This window comes from Myripristis murdjan, chromosome 14 (assembly GCF_902150065.1).
Source record: "Myripristis murdjan chromosome 14, fMyrMur1.1, whole genome shotgun sequence".
Taxonomy (NCBI): domain Eukaryota; kingdom Metazoa; phylum Chordata; class Actinopteri; order Holocentriformes; family Holocentridae; genus Myripristis; species Myripristis murdjan.
Genome location: NC_043993.1, coordinates 23,232,876 through 23,258,024, shown reverse-complemented (window position 1 = coordinate 23,258,024; position 25,149 = coordinate 23,232,876). Strand labels below are relative to the sequence as shown.

The 25,149-nt window shown below is 40.1% G+C and overlaps 2 protein-coding genes across 3 annotated transcripts; both read left to right on the top strand.

The window, feature by feature from the left end:
• The first annotated feature begins 2,853 nt into the window (after positions 1-2,853).
• On the top strand, positions 2,854-15,257 carry gab3 (GRB2 associated binding protein 3). 2 transcript variants are annotated; one of them, XM_030069814.1, is made up of 10 exons: positions 2,854-2,946; positions 4,876-5,176; positions 7,676-7,835; positions 7,943-8,406; positions 8,591-8,640; positions 9,306-9,543; positions 10,750-10,840; positions 11,143-11,227; positions 12,649-12,768; positions 14,237-15,257. In XM_030069814.1, exons 1-10 carry the CDS (start codon positions 2,875-2,877, stop codon positions 14,351-14,353), a joined length of 1,698 nt encoding a protein of 565 aa, XP_029925674.1. In that variant the 5' UTR covers positions 2,854-2,874; the 3' UTR covers positions 14,354-15,257. The 2 variants fall into 2 exon arrangements, with proteins under 2 accessions (XP_029925674.1, XP_029925673.1); XM_030069813.1 differs by having other exon boundaries at positions 14,234-15,257.
• Positions 15,258-17,038: 1,781 nt separating this feature from the next.
• Positions 17,039-25,031, top strand: LOC115372090 (APC membrane recruitment protein 1-like). Its single transcript, XM_030069810.1, has 2 exons — positions 17,039-17,514; positions 19,702-25,031. The coding sequence occupies exon 2, from the start codon at positions 19,807-19,809 to the stop codon at positions 22,972-22,974; it is 3,168 nt and encodes a 1,055-aa protein (XP_029925670.1). The 5' UTR covers positions 17,039-17,514; positions 19,702-19,806; the 3' UTR covers positions 22,975-25,031.
• The last annotated feature ends 118 nt before the right edge of the window (positions 25,032-25,149 follow it).

The following is a 25,149-nucleotide window of genomic DNA, read 5'->3' as shown; positions in this document are numbered from 1 at the left end:
TAATAATAATAATAATAATAATAATAATAATAATCATCATCATCATCATCATTATTATTATTATTATTATTATGTCGCAGTACTAGGAAACACAAATTAGTTGCTGACTGTTAATTTCTGCTTCTGTTGAACTTTCTGTTTCTATTTCTCTTTTTCATGTCTTTTATTATAAGAATCGAACATTTCTCCACACAGTACACATCCCTCAACGCTTTTTGTAGGTGTTTCAGGTCCAGGCGACATTTTGGCCGATGCACTTTGCCTCTTTCGCTCCCCACACAGACTGTTTATCTGCATAAACCCCTTCAGACAGAAACTACTGAGACTTTAAAAAAGGAGACATTTCTGCTTCTCTTGTTTCACAAATCAATTGTTTCTGTACACAATACGCAAACATTGATATTTTTTTTTTTTTGGTGTTTTAGGTCCACCACCACCACCAGGTGCCTGTTTGCCCAGCAGCGTCCCTAAGACTTACGATGATGAAGTTCCTGCACATGCCATTTGGACTCAAAAACAGCGCAGACCCTCTTGCACCTCATGGACTCTGCTGCAGAGTGACCTTCCTTTCCTATTTGTCTACCTGGACCAGCTCTTCTCACGCCTTCAGACTCCCTTCAAGCAGGCCATCACCCTGGCCAAATGCCAGTTTGGACTAACCACCATCAACTTCCACATCACTACAGATGGGGCGGTCTCCCTCCTATTAAATGCCAAATCAAACACCATCAGAAACTTTCCACACCTGATTACAGTGAAGTTTCTGAACATGGAGAACTTATACCACTGTTTCATTCCCCAGGCTGCTCAGCTCATGCAGTTCTCAAAGGTAAGGCCGCCAAACATGTTGTGGACTGGTCTGCAGAGAGGGGCAAGACAGTGTATGAGCAGTGGGTGAACAGTGCTTTATAGCTGCTTGCTTTCTTCAGCTGACAGCTGTGCCCCAATACAGCACCTTCTACTGGGAGCTCCCTGGCCTCTACCTCACTGTCCGACACTTGTGTTCCCTGCTGGAGGCCTGGCAATTCACAGTGTTTGTGGAGTGACGGCTCTCCTTCGCCATGCACATAAAACATGTTGCTGGCAAAAACAACCTCATTGCCGACTGCCTCTACCAGGCCGTCACACGGACTGTCCACTTGGAACTTGACTACACCTGCACGGTGACTGATCAGGCCTCCAGCCTGGACGTGCAGGCTTACATGACGGCAGTCACAGGACTGCATTTACAGCATGGGGCTTTCCATAACACTGGCATTATGCTCCTGTGCAACGTCCCTATGGGTCAGCCCCTGCCTGTTGTTCCTGCCGGGTGCAGGAAGCAGATTTTTGACACTGTCCATGGCTTTTCACACCCAGGCAAGAAGCCTTCTCAAATATTGGTGGTGGACAAGTTGATCTGGCATGAGCTCAAAATAGATGTAAGAGACTGATCTGATATCTGTGTTGCATTGCCACACCAAAGCCCCGCAGCACAGTTCTCAATGCCTAAGAGGAGGTTTGGCCATGTTAATGTGGACTTGGTGGGCTCCCTGCCTCCTTTCCATGGTTTCACATACCTCCTCACCATGGTGGACAGAACCATTTGATGGCCAGAAGCTGTCCCGCTGCCATCAAAGACATACACCGTGGTCGCCCGGGCGTTCATCAGCACTTGGGTCACCTAGTCTGACCTCTCCTCCAACCAGGGCCTACAGTTCACACCCGTGCTCTGGAACACAGACACAGAAAGCCTGGGGGTGAAGCTCCATAGCAGCACTGCATACCACCTGCAGGCCTACAGGTTGTGCAAGCGGTCCCATCACTTCATGCAGGGTGCTCTTCAGGCTAGCCTCTAGGACAGTAGTTGGGTCGACAGGCTCCTCTGGGTCATGCTGAGCCTCAAGACAGCCCCCAAGGAGGACCTCCAGTCCTCATCCACTGAAATGGTTTACAGCCAACTGCTGCAGGTCCCAGGGGATTTTGTCCGCAATGCCATGGCCCAACAACCCAACAACAGTCCACACACCCAACAACAGTCCACACTTCTGGACAGCACAGTCTTCACATCTGTCCTCATGTCGCAGCATGATTTGTTCTTGTTCAGTCTGTTAGTACAGCAAAAAACAAACAAAAAAAAAAAAAAAACACACACACACACATGTTGGTGGATTTAAAGAGAAAGGTTGTTTATTTCTGATTTGTCACAACTTTCACAACATATTATTAAAATGCTTGTAAGCAATTTTTGATGATATGTTATCAGTGAAGATCAGCATTTACTGATATTTTTAAGTACAAAATGAGTTAAAGCATGTTTACATCTTTTAATGTTAAATATTAAAGCCCGGTCTTAGCAAAGTTAAGCAACCATACTGACTCTCAGCAAACAGATGAACAACTGCAGCCTAAATGGAGCGAAAAAACACACTGAGCATAGGAAACATGGTCAAGTTAAGAAGAAGATTATATCAGCAGCCAGATCAATTTATTTGATCTCTGTGAGGTTTTTGCTCGGAAAATTAAATTATGAAACTTGTTGAGCCATATAATGTGGGCTAATTTTTCCTTTATTCCCACTACAGACCATCAGCTACATCCAGTGTCTGTTTTCCTTACAGAAATAAACACATCTCTCTCTCCCTCTCCCTCCCTCCCTCACTCTCTTTCTCTCTTGCTCTCTTTCCTTCCCTCACACACTCTCTCTCACTCTCTCTCTCTCCCTCTCTCTGTCTCCCTCTGCCCTCTCTGTGTTTGCATGATCAATTTCTTGACTTCCTCCTTTTTTGGGTGGCGGGGCTGAATAGCAGAACACAGGATATGCTCAGCACTGCTCTCAGTTTCACGGCAGCAGCAGTAGTAGTGGTGGTGAGGACGACACACTCTGCAGTCAAGATGAGTGCTGGTGATGTGGTCTGCACTGGCTGGCTCATCAAATCCCCTCCGGAGAAGAAACTGAAGAGATTTGTGAGTATAGGAACATGCTGAACATTTTATGTCTTCTCTTCTCTTACACAGTTTACCTGAACAGGAGAATTGACAGTTTAAGATGTAAAGCCCTGTATTTATCTGTTTGCAGTGTGTGTGTGTGTGTGTGTGTGTGTGTGTGTGTGTGTGTGTGTGTGTGTGTGTGTGTGTGTGTGTGTGTGTGTGTGCCGGCACTTTGTGTGTGTGTTGTATGGATTTTTTAGATATTGTAGCACACATAATCAAGAAGCTTGTACTTTTGGTCCAATGGGCTCTAATACAAACTCCATGTTATCTTCTTCCTCATTTATCTATTTCCATAATGTGTTTCCATAATAGTGCCTTGATTCACCTTTAAATGTTGACACATGGTTATGGTTTAAAAAATAATGCTTAATAGCAATATGTCATGTTGCGAAGATACATCGAGAAGGGAAATTTTCATAAGTGCATGGGAATGTACATGAACAGTATGTGGCCTTATGCTGTTGTGTGGTTGAAGTCATGTGAGAGTACAGGGCAGGCCACTCGCTCTGCTGTTTGTGTTGTTGTTGATGTGTGTGTGCGTGTGTGCGCGCGGGCGTGCTGTGTTGTGGAGAAGGGAGGAGGGGTAGGTTGGGGTGTTGGGTTCTCATTCTCTGAAATTAGGGTGTGTATTGTGAAACATGGGAAGTAATGTCATTGCCAGGCACTTCAAAATGAAGTGACAAGCAGAAATAGCCCGAGCTGTACGCTGGCTTTTTGCACTTCCTTTGTACAAATGGAGGAGGGCCGTTTGTCAAAAGCATTGCAGGGGAAAGGAGTGGGTGGCTGGAGGGGCAGAATAGAAACTTTTTTAGTACATTATGCAAATCTGAGGCCAAAAATAGAAAATGTATGATTTTCTATTGTATGGGGAAATACAATACCTGCCTTGTTATTCTAATTTCAGGCATTAGAAACACACAGCAGTAGAGGCTCAAAACTGTTAATTTTGTATGAGTTTTAAAATCATTCCTGTGACTCAGATATTTTGTAGTAAATGTAGCTAAAATCAGTCTTTTTTTCACTGAGCACACCTCCCAGCTTCAAAACATTAACCTCGCAGAGTAGGATGAAATTGCCAGTTTGGTTCAGTTATGATTTCCTCTTGGACTTGGCAGCCTCGCTGACAGTAAATGTGGCAGGTCTGTCTACCCATTTCCTGATGTGAACACGTTAAATACCAGCTGACTTATAAAGAAGCAAATTGCCAGCAAGCAGAAAAGGTGAAAGGGTTTACCACAGACCCACATTTTACATCTTTAGCTCATGAACAGAGATGGCTTAAAAACCTCCATGTCAGTTTAGCCACACAGTGAGAGCTAAACTGGCATGAGCACCCATTAACACATTATATCCTCCAGTTAATATCTGCAGCGCCTTTTTCTCCCAGAAAATATTATTTCTATTTGGGATATTTAAATGTCCAATCTAAAAAACTCCCCCCTTCGTTATTAAGATAAGATATTCCTTTATTAGTCCCACAGTGGGGAAATTTCAAATTTTATGTTACAATGAAGTTTTAGGAGCTAAAACAAAACAGCTGTTGTCAGGTTCTGTATTTTCCTATATCAGCCTTCAACTATGGTTTGAAAAGTTATTTCTCTTAGACAGTTTCTGTTAAATAGAGTGAAGTTGAACTTCCCCTTCTCTGTACTTCTGGGAAATATGAGTTGACGTTCCGCTTAGTGACCATACCAAAACCAAAGAATGGAATATAAAGTTGCTAAGTTGGCTGTTGAGCAGGAGCTGTGATCAAATTTCCATAACCAGTCATGACTAATTTGTTGACAGGGGTGCACCTTTGGAATAATGCAGTGTTGTATATAAATAGCATTTAAGTATAGGTGTGAAGTTCAAGTTTAAGTATGACTCAGTGCTAACCAGCTTGATCCTTTATCCCCCTAGACATGGAGAAAACGGTGGTTTGTGCTTCGAAGAGGTCGCATGAGTGGTAATCCTGATGTGCTGGAATACTATCAGAGCAAGAGCTCCAAAAAGCCAATCCGCACCATCGACCTCAGAGAATGTGAGGTGCAAATGCAGAGTGGGCAACTTCGGATCAAGAGGGAGTTCCATGAAAAACACCTCTTTGTTGTGAAGACGTCGTTTCGCATCTTCTACCTGGTGGCTAAAACGGAGGAGGAGATGAACAGCTGGATCAAGAGCATCAGTCAGATTTGCCAGTTTATGCCCTTGGATGATGCAGGTAAAATAATGACAGAGACAGAGAGATGCTGTTTGAAATTTGTTTGAAATTTCGCTGGGTCAAAGCTGCACTTCATTAGACTTGCCAGCCAAATTTAGACCCTGTAGATTCACACAATCGGCCAGAAGTGGCAGGACAAGAAGGACAAGGAAAGATAGACCTGCTGTGTGCAGTTTACTGGCATCAAGTTACACGAATTCTGAATGTTGAAATCCTCAAATTACAAACAGTGACTTTCACTGCCAGCAGTAAGTTGCCAAGTGCTGCTTTAAATGATGATTTCTGCGCAAATTCAGATTGCTGGCATTTGAAGCTTTTGTTTACATTCTGGCTAGTCATTATGGTTGGAAAATATGCAAAAATGAGGCCAAGGTAATGAACAGTCTATGCTGAAGGAGGCTTCAAAGACATATGGTTGGCTGCAAGGTCTGACAGAATTCGCGAGCAGAGGTACAAAAGCAAGTAGAGACAAAATGAATATCTAGTTTCGGTCAGTATGAAGTGTGTTACAGGTCTAATTGGTGCAGCTGTTTTTACCACAGTGTCACCTCATTGTGATTTTCAACAGCCATATTCAGGTCAGTCAAACAGGCTGAGACACTTTTACTCCTCTGCACTATGAGCAGCTACTATTATACCAGATCAGACTTCACAACAGCATGGTCGAAATCATTTTTAGACAAATCATGTCTGGTCTTTTTCGAGTTATATTTAATTAAAGCTCCATTCTGTGATCACTGTACATTGCTGTCTATCATCCATACCATCATCCTAATCATTACTGAAGTTATCTGTGTTTTGGTTGTGTATTCACTGAAATGTGGCGCTCACAATAGCCAAGTGGAGAGGGAAGGAGAGAGTGGGTGCAAGCCTTAGAAAGTGCTAAAATAGCTTATGCATGCCAGTTACATTTGGTTAGTTAGGCCTACCAACTGATGTAGTCACTTAACTTAGCATAAAAAACATATTTCCCTCTAAGACTAAAAATTAATATTAATAAATAAAATAATCAAAAAATATATTAATATATTAATATTAGTATTATATTAGACTTGATGACTTGTGTTGTGGGTGCAGGAACAGGATGGGTGCTCCAACAGCGAACACTAACAACTGTGTTGTTGTAATTCCAGGCACAGCCACTAGAGCCACTACCTGATCGACAGTGATTGTGGACTGGCCATACTGCATTGTATTATTGTGAAATTTACAACAAACTTTGCAACCATTTCTTGCAGAAAGTACCATAATCCTAATCTCGAAACATGCAACAAAATAAATGTAGATGGTATGTTATAATGCCGGGTTTGCTAAGTGTGAGTTGTTCGTGTGAAATGTTAAGACAGGTAGCTGAACATCACTGCACTCTCCATAGAAGAGACCCAGTTGGTTGATCAACCAGAGAGCAGGTACACTGAAATCACGTTCAGATGAAGTAAAACTTGATTAAATCTACACTTCATTACCAAAAATGCAAATTGGAACTATGTAGAATCTGCATTTGTAGAATCTGCATTTGCTAGATATTATATTTAGATATTATCTTACAGTTTATTTGATCATACATGATCATTGTAGGTACATGGAGATATTTGTTACATCTGCTGAGATAGCAATGCATTTTTTTCATTTCTCACTATATTGTTGCTTGAAATGTTTGTGACTTGGGAATTTGTATTGCTGCTGCAAAAACTGTAAGTCAGTATGAATAGGAAAATCTGCAAGTGACCTAAAATGACATATTTTGGGGGAGGCCCAAGACAGTTTCACCTGTGTGGAACCAACAGAGCAGACATGATCCCCAGAGAGAGAGGGGGAGTTAAGGACAGAGCAACAGCACAAAAGATACCAGAGCCCTACATGTGTGAATCATGCACAACCAGCTGACCATAATGCAAACACAAAACAGTCTGGAAAATTCATTTGAGGTGAAAGAAGTGCACAAATAGTCAGTAGGAATAAAACAGTCAAAACTGCACTCTTTAACACTAAATAATATTTTAAAAATAAGACTAAAAATAATACTTTACCATGGTTATAGCTGTTATTATCATCAACATAGTAGCTACTATATCTTTTACTGTTAATATCAGTGTTGACATCTTAGTGTGCACTACTGTTTTTTTCATGTTAGTTATTATTCCTCTTCAGCGGCCTTCCGTGAATTAGAATTAACAAATGAACTTTTATATATATATATACAGCTTTTGTATTATAGTCACATTGGGCATGCCATTAAGTATGTTTACTTTTAATGAACCTGCAAAAAACATCATTCCTCTCTTTCATTCTACGTGATGCCACATTTCAAGCCCCATATCCATTGTACATTTGGACAGGAGAAAGCCATGTGTGTTAATGGATTTGCACCCCTCTTACCAGAGCATCACCTTGGTGGGTTTCAGCATAATAGTGGTTTCCGTCTTGTGCCCCACTGGTTTTAACCTTTCAGATACATTCTCTGACTCGGATGCTATCCCTCTGTCTTGTTCTCAAAAGAAAGCTCAGAGGAAGGCTTTCCTCACACCCTGACCCTCCATCAGCCCTCACCTGCCAGTTGCGACACAGAGTCCGAATCAAGCCAACCAGAATGCAGCGACCCACCAGACTACCTCTTTCTTGCACATTGTGAGACAGGTAGCAGTATAAGCATTAGCAGGTATGTGCGATCTGTCAAACCTCTGACACAAGATGAAATCATCGTGATCATTTTTTTTTTTTTTTAGTTTAACACATGCACTATTTTATTTTTCCCCATCTTTGTAGACATGACAGCTTTTCAAACTCTGAGAACTCTCTGGAACAGAAGTCATCAGATGACACTGACAAGGACATTATTCCCTCACCTGTTTGCACCAAGTCCGCCTCATTCTCGTTTTCTCACGCTGGCCCCTTTCCATCTCTTGTCAACCATCGAGGGTTGATTAATCCCCCGTTAAGCGCTCCATCCACCCTCATGGCTGTAACATCATCCTCCTCTCCTCCACTGCCACCTCACTGTGCATCAAGTATCTTCCAGTTTGACAAACCTTATTCTTCTGCATCATTTGAGGCAACGGCTGATAGACAAACACCTCCCCCGCTGCCGCCTAAGCCTTCTCACTTCTCAGAGCAACTAAACAATGAAGGAGCTCATAGGCTGCAGGCAATGAGTGCGCACCAACCTTTTGGCCACACTCTGCTAATACCCAGCGGGATCTCTCTGTCAGGCCTGGACCGTCTTGGAATAGGTAACCTCTGTCCCCCCATTTACATACTGTGTTCATTTGTGTTTAGACTCTTACTGCAGTACCACAAATTATTCTGTGCTGGTAAAAGTGCTGAAGTGGCCTTTGATCTTCTGTGACACCGAGTTAATTATGATGGTATGACTAAACTAAGGTGGCTTTTCAACAATACATCTTTTGTTTTTAGGAGCTGTTGAGACCGGCTCAGTGAGGAACAAGAAGCAGAGCCTTAATTTGGTGAGGGAGCAGCAATGGCTGAAACAGACATTTTCAACAACAACCGTTCAGGAACTGTTCAAGTATTTTTCCACCTACCCATGGTGCAGTCTATCCAAACAGTTTCTCTGTGATTTGGTGAGGTTTCCAGTCTACTGCAACAGTCTGTGTCTCCCTCCTCCTCATTACAACAGGACTGGATGGGTATTTGTTTGTGGAGGTCAGTTTGTCAAATGTGGAAAAAACAATTTCCTCCCAATGAAGATACAGTTTGCCAGTGTTCTTTGGCACAAAATAGTACCCAACAAAAATCTTGGGTTATGGATTATGGGTATCCATGTCATTGTTTTTGGAATATGTTGCTTTTGAGTTTTTCACAAGTAAAGGTTTGATGGTTTGAGCTCTGCAAAAGCATACCCATCCAGCCTGACTGTATCACGGTGCTAGGAGATAAGGTTATCACAGCAGACTGGAAACCTCACCAAATCACACAGAAATTATCTGGATAAGACAGATTGCGTTAGTGATAGAGATTTTTTGTATTTTTTGTATTTATTTTTTTTTTTGTAGGTTTTGTGTATTTTAGGCAAACTGCTCCTTTAAACTCAACAATGACCATTGCCAGTTGTACTACACTGATAGTGCAATTCATTTTTCTTATTTTGTGATGCATTATCTTTCAACAGCCTTGTCTAAATTCACCTCAAGTTCCATACTATGAGGACGACTCTTACATCCCCATGGCCTCCCCTGTCAGTGTTACTGCCGCTGCATCGGACGGTTACATCCCCATGAGTCCCAGCACATTCACTCTCCTTAACTCAACCTGCGCTGCTGAGTCCTCGATGATCAGCCAAGCTACGCACCAGCTGGCAGAGCTGGCGCCACCTCCGATCAACCGGCATCTCAAGCCTCGCAGGAGAGGTGAGAGCAACCTTCACAACACGCCTGATTCATAAATATTTGTGTGTCTGAATTTGTGGTATGCTGTGGTAAACATAGGCAGTGGTTTTCAAAGTGAGGTCCTGCCTGGAGGGGCTTTCAGGGGGTCTTCAGCAAAAATATGAATTGGTGAATTTCAGAAAATGAAAAAGTTTGGAAACCTTTTAGTATATGTGCTATTTGAACTACCCATTTTTGACTCGTGGCTCCTTTTGAATTGCATTGCAAGTTTTCAAATCTATGAAGATATTAAAAAAAAAAAAAGAAAAGAAGAAAAAAAAAGAAAAAAAAGAAAAAAATACAGGGACACATAAACAGACACACACACAGATAGAAGAGGTTATATAACCTCTTCTATCTGAGTGTGTGTATGTGTGTGTGTGTGTGTGTGTGTGCAATGGCATGACAAGGGAAGGTGTGACAGAGGACACTGCAATGGCACAACGGGAGCTGAAATCCTCCAGGGTGCAGAACCCGGAGCTGTCATAGTTAGCATCAATAGTGGATATAAGGCAACAGAAAAAAGAGAAGGGCAACAACTGATGAAAAAAAGGGGAAAAAAAAGAAAAAAGAGTTTGAGCTCAAATATGGGGAAAAAAAAAAAAAAAAAAAAAAAATATATATATATATATATATATATATATATATATATGTGTGTGTGTGTGTGTGTGTGTGTGTTCCCAATTAGTATAACTGATATGGCCAAATAACATACCTGATGTGAATTGAAGTGTTAGTCTTTATTAAAAGACAATAATGCTTTGTAAAATAATGAAAATGATTATTTAATATATTATTAATTATATTAATATTATTGTCATTTAAGTCCTATAATATTATAAAGCTGTAGAATTGACAACTATTTTACACAAATATATCAGCAGTCAAATGAGTGTCACAGGGCTCTTGAGGGTGCGTAGATTCTGTTCTTACCTACGAAGAAATCTCAAATAAGAAAATGTTGGTGAATGCCAGAATCTTCATGAAAACCGTATAAGAGGGATTTAAGCACAAATTTGGCATAAGAATGGTTGGTGTATGAGGACCAGTAACTTGATATAGGCACACTGTGCTGTTGTCCTTTGCCAGACATTTAGCTCCTGGTACAGAGAGGCATGAGCATGAAGACAGACGTATAAATTGCACATCCAGTTACATCCAGTAACTTTGTCTTTCCTTGGTTCATAGCCCGGCCTCCACCTCTTGACCTGAGAGGTCTCTCTTCAATCAGTGAATTTCCCACTCATCTTCCCTTGACCAGAACGATGACTGCACCATGGTGAGAGAAAACACGTACAAAAATCTCTTCAAAGTGTCAATATTCAAATGTTTACATATCTCTGCTCGGTTTCACCAATATCTGTTGCATTTAGCGAGCATGCCTTATGACTTACCATGAATAATCAGGTCTGAATTATGATCAGTTACAGTATGTAAACATCCTGGTGTACCTCCCATCTCAAAAACAGTATTCTGACAGTGATACTAATTTTTGTGGCTGATCATAAGTAAGTATATTTTGTATAGCTAATTGGTTGGTGATCTGATCTAAATTCTTCCGTCTTTCTGTGTTAATTCCAGCAAATTCCTGAACTCACTAACTCCTGGGAGTAGACATGAGGGCTGGGACTATGATGAAGATGAAGACACAAGCTACACTACAACAGTAATACACTCACTTGATTGAAACCAGTTGATTTTGGTTTGTTTGTTTGTTTTTAGCAAATTAGATACAATGTACGATCGACCCATAATTACTCAGTAATTCGGTGGAAGGTCCTGCTGCCCTTTCCTAATACAGGAGAGTAAAGGTGACCTAGACAAAGCATCAACTAGTGCACATTGGTGCTTTCATTAAACACAAGAGCAAATGAATACTCTGCAATATGGGTTTACGCAGTTAGACACATACAAGCTGGCTTTCATTTCCCTCTCCTTAGTTAAAGGCAGAGTGAGAAGGATTTTCTTAAAAAACAATATATGCACTCATACAAAAATAATCCCTCTAATTCATTACTTATGAGCCACTAGACATGTCTATTGGTGTGTGTATGTGCAGACACTGCCCTCTGCCTGGATTTTCTTGTTTTTCGGAGCTCGGGACTCTTCTGGGCATCAGCCTTTGGGCAGTGGGTGTGTAGCTCCCAACCAATAACAGCACACAGTGTCAGATTGATAGCACCATATCCAATAGGAAGCAATGAAAATTGTGTGTGTGGACTGCGAGAAAAGGAAATACAGCAAGGGGAAAAGCCAAGTGAAAAATCAACTTTGAATGTTGTGTTTATATCAAACCATCAAATCCTACTCCCTCTACGTTTAAACACACTGACATGCATTGGTAGGGATTGTCTGCAGGTATCTCCATTGTCTAAGTCCATGTATGAAGACTTTTGTACTCTTCTAGTGACCAAAAACACCCATTCAAGTCAATCAAGTAGCATACTGTAGGCAGCAGCAAGTGGTCGATATTTCAGCATCAGCATCTGTCATTTTCAATGTGGCCACAATGTGTTATCACTGACCACTTCATGAGGGTGAAGAGATTACTATACTGGATGGAGTTACACTTTGAGTTTTGGGATGATAAACTCTATAATCTGAATGCCAAAAGCTCATATCAGCACCTCACTGAAAGATAAAAAGACTTGAGAGATTTTGATCGATGACAGAATTATGTCGGGGTTTTTTCTCCTCAATTCCTCAGTAATCATTTTTGACTAAATCCAAAAACTCATGACTTATATCTGAAGCTATCCAATATGTTTTGTACCCTAACAGAAGAGAGAATGAGCCTAAGGTTTTGTGGTGTTTTAACTGCTTATTGAGCAACATAGCCACTGTGCCATTTCACATCTTCAATACAGTAAGTGTATGTTGTCGAAATATACTTGAGGACCTCACTCTACTGGTTTGTGCCCGACAAAACACCACAACAGAGCAAAATCCAGGATTAGTGAGACTGTACGGCAGTGGTGTGAATATCTAGAACTGTATAAAGTTGATGCATGTTTAGTCAAGTAGCAGGTAAATTGTGATCTGAAGTGCCTCCAGTGTCAATGCATTTATTTCTTCTTTTCATGACAGGACTCAAAGCAAGAGTTCTCCTTCACCTGTGATGGAGCATTTCAGCCCTTGGCCAGAAGATTAAACCTTGACTACTTGTTACTGGACTTCAATTCTGCATCACCTTCACCTGTGCAGAAGGTATGTTTTAACTTGGACTTCATAAAAAAAAAAAAAAAAAAAAAAAAAAAAAAAAAAGTTTAAAAATGCTTGGTTTGTGTAAATGGTGGAGATAAACTAGCAAATACTGCACAAAAAACAATATTTTATGTCCAAATTTGTGTGTTATTGATGTCATTAGTGTTGCATTAGCTGAGATACCACACAGACCACCAGTTGCTGCATCTTGACGGCATTACCAGAAAACCGCAGTGACTCAGTGGTGTTGCTGTGAAGGACTGCCGCTGATAAAACACTGACAGATTAACTCACACTGAGCTTTGAGGCAGCCATTTGATAAGATCATCCCATGTAACTGTATTTATACATATAAAGCAGCTTAATCTGCTTTATACATGTCAAATTAATTGATGTAATTAGCCCATATGCACAAACAAGATGCACATACAAGTTACAAACAGCAGACAACTACATTTTTAAGTACATGTCACCTGCCCCTTTGTGCTGCACTTACTCAGAAGGGCCAGAGCTGGACACAGACAAGTAGTAGCAGTCAAACTCAGGGACAAAATCAAACTTTTGAGTGGTCTTTTTGAGGTATATCAGTGTTTCTTCTCCAAGGAGAAAGGCATTACATTAGAGCTTAAGTCTGACCAGCACTTTTGTACGGCACAGTATGGTGACTTCCTTAAAGGTTTTAAATTGTGCACATTTGGACTAAAGATGCAAGAAAATACAAATGATGTTGCTTGTTCACATTAAAGAATGATGGCACAAGTTTGACAGGAGACTATTTAAATATGAGGAGCTCCAGACTTTCGATCTGACTGTCTAAAATAATTTAAAGCGTCAGTGGTAAATGCTAAGTTTGGTTTTCAGTCTCTCATAATCAAAGAGCATGGGTTTCTTTCAAGGTTTTTGCACCAAAGTGCAACCCTCAAACAGAGACAAACAGAGAAAGTGTAGAGGACGTAACCATACAAAGATCTCCACTGATAACAGCCTTAACAGATGAGAAGGCAATGCAGCAATAGTACAAGTTTCATTTTGAGTAAGGGATACATGATTCTTGCCTTTTTTTTGTTTAGTAAAACAGTCTTTTGATGTTACTATGCCATCGCTCTCAGTTTCATTATTGCTCTTTTCCGCTTAGGCATACTAAATGATTTTCTGGTGGTTGTCTAAAGATATTTTAGTTAAAGTATAGAAATCACTGACTGACAAAGAAGCAGACAAGGCTGATGGGAAGTGGTACACTAAAAAAACGTATATTTACAACATTTCATCACAAAGTAACTCCTGGAATCCATGAGATCAACACAGACTGCAAAAGCACAATGCAAAAAAAAAAAAAAAAAAATCTATCTATCTATCTATCTATCTATCTATCTATCTATCTATCTATCGATATAGATATAGATATATATTTCTCTTTCGTTTAACCACATCTTGAGCCCACTCTACTTTGTCTTTCTCCGATGTCTAGCAGAAACCCGTTCTCTATGATGAGCACAAAGTGGATTACGTGCAGGTGGATGAGAAGAAAACACAGGCCCTGCAAAACACCAAGATGGAGTGGAAAGATGTCCGGCAATCCAAAACTTAATGCACTTAATGCACAAGCACACTTGGTTTTAAGTAGACAAATGTGGACTTTTGACAAGCATTTCGGAAATAAATGTATATTAGACATACATATGTAGAACAAGGGCACTATGCCACACTGTAAAAAACAAAATTAAGTCACAGTAGATCTACAATTTCAATACTGCTGAATCATGCTGTGTATCATATTGGTGTTTTACAGTAATTTAAAATTTTACTACGTTTTGTAAAGGGCACCACATGTCTCGTGTATTCTACCTATGAAACATTTCTAAGAAATTTCTGGAATATTTTTTTTATTGTTGTGTTACTGCAAAAGAAACAATGATGCCAAATGGCAAATGTAATTTATTTGTGATTGTAAATAAGAAATATATTTTACTGATGCTTCCAGTCACACATGATGTATCATCATGAGCAAGAATGGGTCAGAGATGAATGGAATGGCCTGTCCTGCTGCAAATATTTAGCAGTGATTCCTACCACAAACCTGATGTGTTGTGCTGGATCAATATTTTTTTTTTACAAAATCAGTGCATTAAATGTGCCAGTTTGGTATGGTAAATGACATTTGATTAGCCATTTTTGAAACTGTAATTACAATTTGTGAGCTCAAGTTTGTCAGTGCAATTCCACAAAAGGACACAAAAACATAGTTGAAAGATACACATGTCAGCAGGCCGTGGTATTTCCAGGTTAAAATTATGGTTCACCACAAAAGGAAATTTTTGCCATTATCTACTGACTAAGATATCAGTCAAAACTCCACTGAGGTTCATGCAATCACCAAGCTCACAGCCGCTTAAATCTCACTGTTTGATCTCAGTCTTCTCTGAAACAACTGAAGGGAACGGGGCCTGGATGTTTAAAGTTCATAAAATGACAATCAAATTACTCTCAACATCTCCTGCAAGTGTTTAGTAGCATTACTGCACTTAGAGTCCAAAAGACCTTCATATAGCCTATATCACTATTTATTAGTATGAGATCTTACACTGACTTTTTCCTTGTTGTTGAAACCACAAATGGTCATATGCAGAACCCTGCTAGAAGTTTCTGCTCACGCTCCCCAGGCTCTATTGGTTAGTAAACTGTAAACAAGATCGGGCCATTTCCTTGTTTCAGTTGCCACAACTTCACAAAATGTCGCTGCCGTTTCAGACCACACAATAAACTAAACCGCTGAGATGGAACTGCTGGACCTGACTTGTGGTGTGTTTGCTCAAACTCCTGTGGACTGACACAGGCATGCAGATAATGTCAACATTTTCACTTTGGGGTGACCTGTTCCCTAAAGCTTTTTTTTTTTTTTTTTAATGTATTTATTGCAGTAATGGATGCTTGCAGGTGTAATATAGGCAAGCTTACACATCCAAAATTCTTAGAGCTTTAATAATAATAAATAAGTACTGTAAAATATATTTGCTCTTTTTACTGTGTTATTACTGTATCTGTTGTCATTTACAGATCTATTACTTTTAAGCCTTTATTTAAGTATTTTGACATATCTCATATTTCATATCATTTTTATGTAATATCATCATTCTTGGACATGTTCTGCAGGGGGTTTAAACCACAGATCTTCCACTCTCCTTATTCAGTGCTGCACCACGCCACGGCTCACCTTGCAGCGCTGCTCTAAACAAAATCCTTTTCCTTTGTGTCCACACCAATCAGCACCACTGATTTGCATTTCACCCTAGCAGAGGCGAAAACAAGTGTACCTCATCTTGAGGTTTCAAGGGCCTTTTGTGATGCAGAAAAAAAAAAAAAAAAACATATTCTTGCTAATAACCAAACATTGTACCTCTTTGATACAGCCAGAGTGAACCTGCTCATTAACATTTCAGACCTGACATGGCAACCACAATGGTCTAGCTGGCAAGGAAGAGTCCTATAAGTCACAGGGTGAACAAGGCACATGTGGAGGCAAATCTCAGTAGGTTTATAGAGTCAAAAGGATATATTTGCATAAACCGTGAAGCGTGCAGTGTCTTCAATCTGTGTAGTGTGCACTGGGCTGTGGCGTGACTGACATGGATGAATTCCTCACGCACCGTCACCCTGTGCTCAACTGTCCTTTCAAGTGTGACAGCTTTCGTCAGCCCGAATGATCCCTATTAAGTCCAATGTGAAAACGAACAGAGGAGATGAATTATTGTCGTTATGTTCAACACTAATAATAACTGTTTTGCTGCTTTCAGGGGGTGCTCTGTTATGTAGGTCGATATTCTGATGGGTTTTCAAGCTGCAATGGAAAAAAAAAAAAATCACCATTCATACTTTCATGATGGCTTTGTCTTGGGGGGGATGATGCAACATCCACACCAAGGGTGTCAACAGAGTATTGAATTGTTTACAGATGACTACAGATTACAGGAGTCATGCTGTTACAATGAAACTTACAATATAGTGATGGTACAGAAATACTTAAAATGGTACTTTTTCAAGGAAAGGAAAAAAAACTTGTGCACTTGTCTGAAAAAATGATGAAATACAAAATAGGCTGATCTTGTATGATTTGACACAGTAAACCTACTCATACATTTTTGGAGACAAACTCTTGAGTTAATTACACATCATAAAGATTGAAGCAAGAAAAAAAATGCACTTGTTACGTCACTAGCATGCGCCGAAAGCGGAGTCACGGGTAAAAGGAGATTGGTAGGGTAAAAAATTACCTGAGGAGGTCCAGTCGTTAGAGGAAGTCATCATCGATACGACTCGGTAGCGACAGTTCACCCAAACGCTGGGGAGGTTTCTCTTGAGCATCTTGAGTGAAATCATGATACACGGCATGAATTGGTGTCCTGTTTAATGAACCGGTCGCAGCAGCAGCAGCAGCAGCAGCAGCAGCGTTTTGCGGCGACGTGGTTCACCTCCTATTGCTAGCAAGTGTCCTGGAGCCGCAACACTGAGCAAGTCACGCCGCTGCTCACATAATTAGCAAGAAGCCTAGCTAGCTAACGTTAGCCAGAAACAAATAAACCAGTGCCGGGCTGAAGCCGCTCCAGGGCCCGAGTCTGTCAGCTGTCTGCAGCAGCGGTAACACTGTCGGTAACTTGAGGCTAACGCAAGAAAAAAGCAAAACAATAAATAAAGCCTTTCAGCGTTTGGTAACTTCTCCTCCGAGCCGGGAGAGCAGCACCGTTTCTGCGGCTGGTAAGTTTGTTTACTTTACGAGTCAGGTAGCGTTTGCTAACCGGGCATTGTGTTTTTAGGTGCTAAAGCTGAACCCACCCGGCGAAACAAATGTAATTCAAGTTGACAGGAATTTAACGAACTTACTTCTCAGTAACTTAAGCCCTAGCCCACAGTTTAATTCAGATTCGGGGGTGTTTACCCCCACCACCACTGATGCTTTATTGTTGCAGAGGACACTGCAGAGGGGAATTCAAAATGTCGTTGTTTTTGCTTAACTAACCGTGTTTTTATATTAGTTTAGAAACCAGTGACTCCTGTTATATTTGAGGTCAATTTGACCCCATTTGATGTTTAACGCCTCTAGATACATTATTAAATTTTTGGCCTCATATTTAATGACTTTTCCTAATTTAACGGCGCCAAGCAGGTATACATGAAATTAACATACTGTATGTTGTCAATGTCCTGGCCATTATTGTTTCTTCAGGGTCCATTTGACCCCAGGCTTTTTTTTTTTTTTTTTTTTTTTTTTAGCTGTTGGAAATATATATGCACACATTAGTTTTAGTTATTTTGGATGACACTGACAACTGTATCATGCCATTTATACGTGTCAAAAAACTTCTGTTTTAGGGACTAACCAAACATAACCGCACCTGTAGCAGTGTGAGAACCACTTATAGTTAATGTGACATTTGGGAGGGAAAAACATGATTCCCACAAGAACTTTGATGTATAAGGGGGTGAGTGTCGGAGGTTATGTTTTATTTAAAGGTAGTCAACAAGACACAGTTTTTATTAAAATCATTTTGGGGGTATAAATTGCTGGGAAGAAGCGTTAAGTATGTTTTGCTTTTCACCAAAACTGTCACACTCAACTGCTATTTCTGTTCGTTAAAGTTCATTAAAATGTGTTTGTTTGCTTTTTTTTTTTTTTTTTTTTTTTTGCACATGTAGTTCATTTCAGTATTTTTGCAAGACTTTATTATTCTTAAATCTTTCAAGTAGCTTGAGGTCTGGAGTTTTTACTCCTGATGTAAGTTGGTGTAATCAAGGGTTTTCAGATGAAGTTCCTTTGACTCGTCCATGCAGTTCTCCACTAGGTGCACAGACTGAAGTTATTTGCAGACCAGAAAGTGGGCTCTAAGTGCACCCTGTGATTTTCACATGTGGACTGGTTGTGGAGCACAGCTGGCTGATTAGTAGTCCAGCATGACTTCTAAACACATTAGAGACACTGGCCTCGAGCCAGACAGACTACACCCTGTCCATTGGACACAAGGACGTGGAGCTGGACAATTTGTGTTTTTATCATTAAGTTTTGATAATGTTGCTGTAAGTGCAAATTTATTAACAAAATAAAAACAAACAAAAACAAATTGGTTTTAAGAATAGATGGGTACTGCCTTGCACTCCTTTCCCTTATATGATGTACTTTTTCTTCATTTCTGCTCCCCTGCTGCTCCTTCCTGCTCCTCAGCTATCAGCTGTTCCCTATACTGGGTAAAACAGTTAATATTAACCACAACAATGAGTTAAAGCCCATTGCTGTTAATCATTTGTTTTCCTCATTGTCAAATAATATGAATAGTTGAAATGCTAGCATCTGGATGTTTCATTGAAAATGAAACCTCATGTAATTCAAATAACCAAGCAAAATTGCTTTGTTGTTCCATTTAATTACAAAAATAACGATAGCTTTGATTAACTGCTCTGCACCTGAGATTACATGGCAGATTACATTGTTATGTTAGCACACACGCTTGCCAACCGCATCATGGGAGAAAGTTAATAACACTTAAAAGCACTCAGTGCAACTCCTGATTCCCTTCAGTGAAAGGCAACACACATTTAGTGATTAACTCTTACTTTCTCTCATGAAAATTCAAAATAAAACACCAATTATTGACTAAAGACTAGTCCCAGTTATCAAACAATGAGCAGCACTGGGTCTACTTGGACCTTTCCAATCTATCTCTGTTGGGAACTCTTGAGGGCACATGGCAAAAACTTTGTGATGAGGCAGATCCTCAGCAAATGCAGCACTTAGTCAACTGTATTCTCACCTGTTTGTCATGATACAGCTCATATGATGGGCAAGCTATTTGACACAGTGTTTTGTAGACATGACAAACTGCTGAAATGTACTAGTACATGGATGGTGTTAAATTTTAATTCATCTTTGTCTCGATTTTCTCAATATAGGCCACATAGCAGATGGAGGACAACCACAACCATCCCATCAGCTGATTTTAAATATTCAGCTATCATGCCTTCTGTCGGCCCCATGCTTTTCTAGGTGTGGTTGCCATGGCTTCTTGCAAGGTAGATGAGCTGGCAAGTGACACGAAGCATTCAGCTTCGGTGTCTGAGCAGCTGTCCATATGTGGCCCTGATGACACTGCTGAGGAGCAGGCGGACACGGTGAATGCTACAGTCAAGCCCCAGACACCAGGCAAATTTCGTAGGACTGCCCTCAGGTTTTTTGGAGTTCGTAAAAGTATTTGTATTTTGCCAACTTTTTTTGGAGGAAGGAGTAAAAATCAGAATAAGTGGTCTTCCAAAAAGGGAATCAGCAAAAGCAAAACACATGATGGAATTAGTAATGCAGGTCATGATGAAAGTCTAGGAAGAGAATTTGCTTCAGCTGGAAGTTTTGAGTATCACAGCCAGAAGGACGCTGCACGAAAGCTCCACAGTAGCTCTCAGAGTGAATGTAGTCACCCCATTGCTGATCAGAAATCTGTGTCTCTTACACGGCAAAAAAAGGGGTTGAGAAGTCTCTTTCACAGTATCAAGCATCATAGAAACCACAGAAATGTTGGCTTGGAAAAAAATGAAATGATTGCAATGTCTTCTCCTCTCTGTACAAAAGAGGTGCCTGTTGTCCAAGACAACGCTAACCAATATGTCACAGAGTGCCTGGGCAGTTTGTCTGAACCTGACGTGCCTGATTTCGCAAATGTTGCAAGTGATATCTCTATTGCTCCTGAATGTAGTGACATTGATGTAAAGGTGTTGGAGAAGAGTGCAGTGAGCCAAGGAAGCCCACAGGCTTTGCGTGATGATCAGATGTTTAATAATCAAATGGCAGGAATGAAAATGATGTCAGCGGCTTCTAGTGAATATGAAGAGCGCTCTGGTGCACACAGCGAGTCTTGTCTGAAACTTCAGATGACGCCTGAACCTGTAATGAAGAGTGAAATGCCTACAGGCTCATCGGATCAGCTCAACCTGATTTTTGGAGATGTCTCGTCATTGAAGAGCTTTGACTCGCTCACTGGCTGTGGAGACATAATTGCAGATCAAGATGACGACAGTATTGCAGAGAGCACCGTCTCTGGAGAAAGGAGTAGAAATGGAGGAAAAAGGACATCTTGTTATCTTACTTATCAGGGTGGGGGTGAAGAAATGGCCTCACCTGATGATTTAGATGAGGATAGCCTTCATGACTTCTGGGGAAATAAGACATCAGAGGAAATTTGCTGCACTTGCAACACAGAACACACAATGGACCTGTCAAGCTCTCACCATATGGACTTATTGAACAGTAACAGCACACAGCAGGCTGGCACCACAGACACTTCAGCCTCAATTGCTGATGTGTTGACTCCTCAAAGTGAGCATCAAGAATCTGTTCCAAATAGTGATGAAGGCTACTATGATTCAGTCACCCCAGGGCCAGATGAAGGACAAGAAAAGATTGACAGACTAAGTGCAGATAGATTACCAAGAGATAGTTACAGTGGTGACGCCCTCTATGAACTTTTTGCACCTGATGAGAGTCTAATCAGTCCACATTATGACAACCAATCAAAGCTGCCCAACTCTGGGCCATGTGAGTATCTGAGTGAGCCAGTAGACGTGGCAGATCCTGCTTTTGTTCCTGAAATAAATCGTTTACAAATTGGTGCCGAACTATATAAAGTTCATCAAGAGTTTCTCTCTCCAGAAATCCCAGGCATATGCAGTAAATCCAAAGAGCTGGCACCATTTACAATTGGCCTGCATGACAAAGGCTTGAATGAAAGCAGCAATTTGAATTCAAAACCCCAATTACCAGTCAACAAGAATAATATCCAAGCGGAGGTATTTGATGAAAAGGGAAACATACTTGCCTCCATGGAGAAAAGAACAAAATCCTTAAATGCTGACTGTGAGAAAAGACATGGCAACATACCATTTGTGAGTAAATCTGACCCAGATTTTGATAGCTTTTCTTCAGACACATTTTGTGAGCCAAAAGAACAACACCTCGAGGACAACAAACCTGTGGCTCTGCCATACAGAAATCTCAATTCGTGTACAGTTTCTCCTGATGTGGATGATGGGCAGACCGTTTGCTTCTCACAAGCACTTGTAGACTACACAAAGCACTCTCAGCTGCTGAGTAATACACACAGAAATGTGGATGGATTAGAGACTAATTCTTCCTTTGCCCAGAACATGCAGGCCTTACCTACCATTGTCACATTTGATGTAGTGGATATGCATAATGAAGGCGAATATGATGAGCAAATTCACATGGAAATGGAGGAAGACATTACTTCACCATATCAGGAGTTTGAGGAAAGCTACCTACAAAAAGATGCATTTGCAGAATGTGACTATCAAATGTTAGACATGTATGAGCAGAATCTCTTCAGCAACACATGGGCAATCGCTAGTCTCCCACGGCACCTGAGCCTTACAAGAGTCAGTCAGTCCATGCCTAGTCCATTGTCTCTAGACAGGAGAAGTAGGTCCCTGGACACTGAGAGCCTGGAGCTGAAGATGCCAGACAAATACAGAGGGAACAGGGCAGCTATTGTTTCTTGTCCTCGAACTGAAAAGGACTCTAAACGAGAGTCCTCCCTATATTACAAAAAGAATGTACTTGTATCCACATCAGAGGTCAGAGATAGTAGCAGCATCATGTCTTTATCATGGCAGACAAAGTCGGAAATGGCTTTAAGCCTTCCTCTGACAGACAAGGAAATAACTGACAAGGTGCAGAGTCTCCATCAAACCCAAGTCAAACACAAAATATTTTCCTCTGCATCCAGCAGTGATTTTGCTAACACTAAATTACAACTGCTTTCCTCAGATGTATCAGAAAGGGTGTCGTGTGATTTCATTTCCCAGAATACTGAGATTTGTAACAGACAATGCCATCTCCCTTTGCGGTCAAATTCTGGTTTACCTCATAGTACTTTTGTTTTTTCTGGATTTATGGGGGAAGATTTATTAGTGAGAACGGTTCCAGCATCAGATGGAGATGAGGATATTTTTTACAAAACTGCCATTGGCTCTGAATCATATAATCAGTGTAGTAAGAGCAGATCCCCAGCTATCACCCAAGGAATGTCCCATGCTGGAAGTCCTCTGAACACCGGTGCTACTGACGATGACATGGACTTTATCAGCGAAGCAAGAAAAGCCAGGGATTTGCCGCGACCTGTTGCTTGCAACAAACTCCCTGAGGCAACCCTTAATTGAAAGGATCTCATTACAGTTGCCATTCAGATCATATTTGTATGTGCCAATAATGTCTTCTATGTTAAATCAGATGGAATGATTGTTACTTAAGTTTTACTTGCACAGTTGATTTCCTCTATTGAAAAGTTGTTGCACACTGAAAGGCATGACATTGAATCTACAGATCCTTGTGGAATAAGGTTTCTGTGACAACTAGAGCTGCTGCAACTAACAAATTTCATTATCAATTAAGCTATCAGTTATTTTCTCGATTAATCGATTAGGTGTTTGTTCTATGAAAATTTTCAAAAATGTTGATCACAATTTCCCACAGCCCAAGGTGACATCTTCAAATGTCTTTTTTTGTCCCAACCAACAGTCTACAACCCAAAGACATTTTGTTTATTGTCATAGAGGACTAAAGAAACCACAAAATATTCACATTTCAGAAGCTGGGATCAGAGAATTTTGAAATTTTCCTTTTAAAAATGACTCAAACCAATAGATAAATGATTGAATAGATGATTAATTTAATATGCAACTAATCGATTATTCGACTAATTGTTGCAGCTCTACTGACGTTACACTACAATAAAGGACAATAGCTCTCAAACACTGTTTTATTGAAAAGTCAAAAGGGATGTCATGCTTTTCCCCTGTTTGCTTCAGACAGAATGCATGTGTGTTTTGTCAGCCTGTTGAAAGTATTCAAGCAAGTATGTTTTTATTGTCATTGAAAGTGCTCCCGATTTCATCTCATTAAGCTATTGAATTGCACTTGAATGTTTTGAAATGACATATGTAGCCTCAGTTCGCATTTTTTGATGGTTGTGCCATGCTTTGTTTATTAGGTAATCATTAGCCCAGTTGTCACAGCACAGCCAATCAAAGCTAGCCAGGGGCTAGCTTACTTTGCCAGTTGCCTCTTTACCACATTTGTGCTTAAGCTTTAAGTGCCAGGGTGTGTTAGCTTTTACTGCTTATCCACAGCCACTGTTTGCTCCAGTAATGTTTATTTAGATCTATCATGGATGTTTGTTTGTTTTGTTTTGTGTAGTTCTGCTCAGTTTCTACTAGACTATTTTCATACCAGATTGAGTTGAGGAGCAACAGACAGGAATTCATTGTGATGCTGTCCATGTTAATTTGTAATATGGCACAAAATGTGCAAATACTATTAAAATAATCAAAACACTGTACATATTAAATCTAGTGTTGACTTTATAAATATTCTCCTGCAATATAACACCTGCCCCCTGATACCTTACTGCACAGGGTATATAGGTGAATGACATTGAACTGTGTTATTGTTGTGTGAAATTAACAAGACTAATTAAGAATGTGCTGATGTGATTTTTGCACACCAAGTGGCTTTTTTGTAAGCTTTAGTGCACAAGCAGCTATCAGCATTACCTCAAAATATCTCACTGCCAGTTCTTACATTGAAGCTTCCAATAAAGTCATCGGTCAACTTTGCATCCTTAATCTCAAAATTATTGAATTGGTCCTGGCAAGCCAACTTTACCTTACTGTAAAAAAAATAATTGTAGTTTTCTTGGGTTGCATTTTTGAACAGCTTGACCACTTGTGAAGTGCAAATTTTTTCACTAAAATGATGTGCTCCAGTTTTGTTTAACTGCATCACTGCAGGCTTGTGGATAAAAAAAAAAGTAATTTGATCTTGTTTGGAAAAAGAATGCAATGTTATGTGAAGATTTAAACCGCTATTTTCATCTGATATCATTTACTTGTGAACTTAATGTTTTATTGGTCAGAGGTAACATGTCTTTGGTTGTCAGATGAAGATGTACTTGTAGTTTTTTATAGTATAATATTGTATAAACATCACAGAATTTGTATTTATATTCTCAACTATTTGTATTCTCAACATTGTATTCAGAACTGACATTTCACATTGGTATTTTTGTGTTTTTTTTTTTTTATTATTATTTTGTATTTTTTTTTTTTTTTCCCATCATCTTGAGGTTATGTTAGGTGAAGCCTCTGGAAAATCTGTTGTTACTGTTTTGTCTGAGTAGAAGACTGCCTTACACTGAAATAAACAAGACGAGACCCAATTTGACAAATGAATGGAGCCTTTATTATCTGTGTAGACTGTATATTGTCAGACAACTGATTACTACCAAAGACTGTAACCATAAAGTTGTACAATAATGTATGTAGGATAATGGTGAT

What these genes read in the sequence shown, in the direction of transcription:
- gab3 (XM_030069813.1), top strand. Translation starts at nt 2,875, where the DNA reads ATGAGTGCTGGTGATGTGGTCTGCACTGGCTGGCTCATCAAATCCCCT. An exon ending in AGAAGAAACTGAAGAGATTT is followed by an intron (nt 2,947 to 4,875) that starts GTGAGTATAGGA and finishes TTATCCCCCTAG; the next exon opens with ACATGGAGAAAACGGTGGTT. An exon ending in TATGCCCTTGGATGATGCAG is followed by an intron (nt 5,177 to 7,675) that starts GTAAAATAATGA and finishes TGTTCTCAAAAG; the next exon opens with AAAGCTCAGAGGAAGGCTTT.
- LOC115372090 (XM_030069810.1), top strand. Translation starts at nt 19,807, where the DNA reads ATGGCTTCTTGCAAGGTAGATGAGCTGGCAAGTGACACGAAGCATTCA.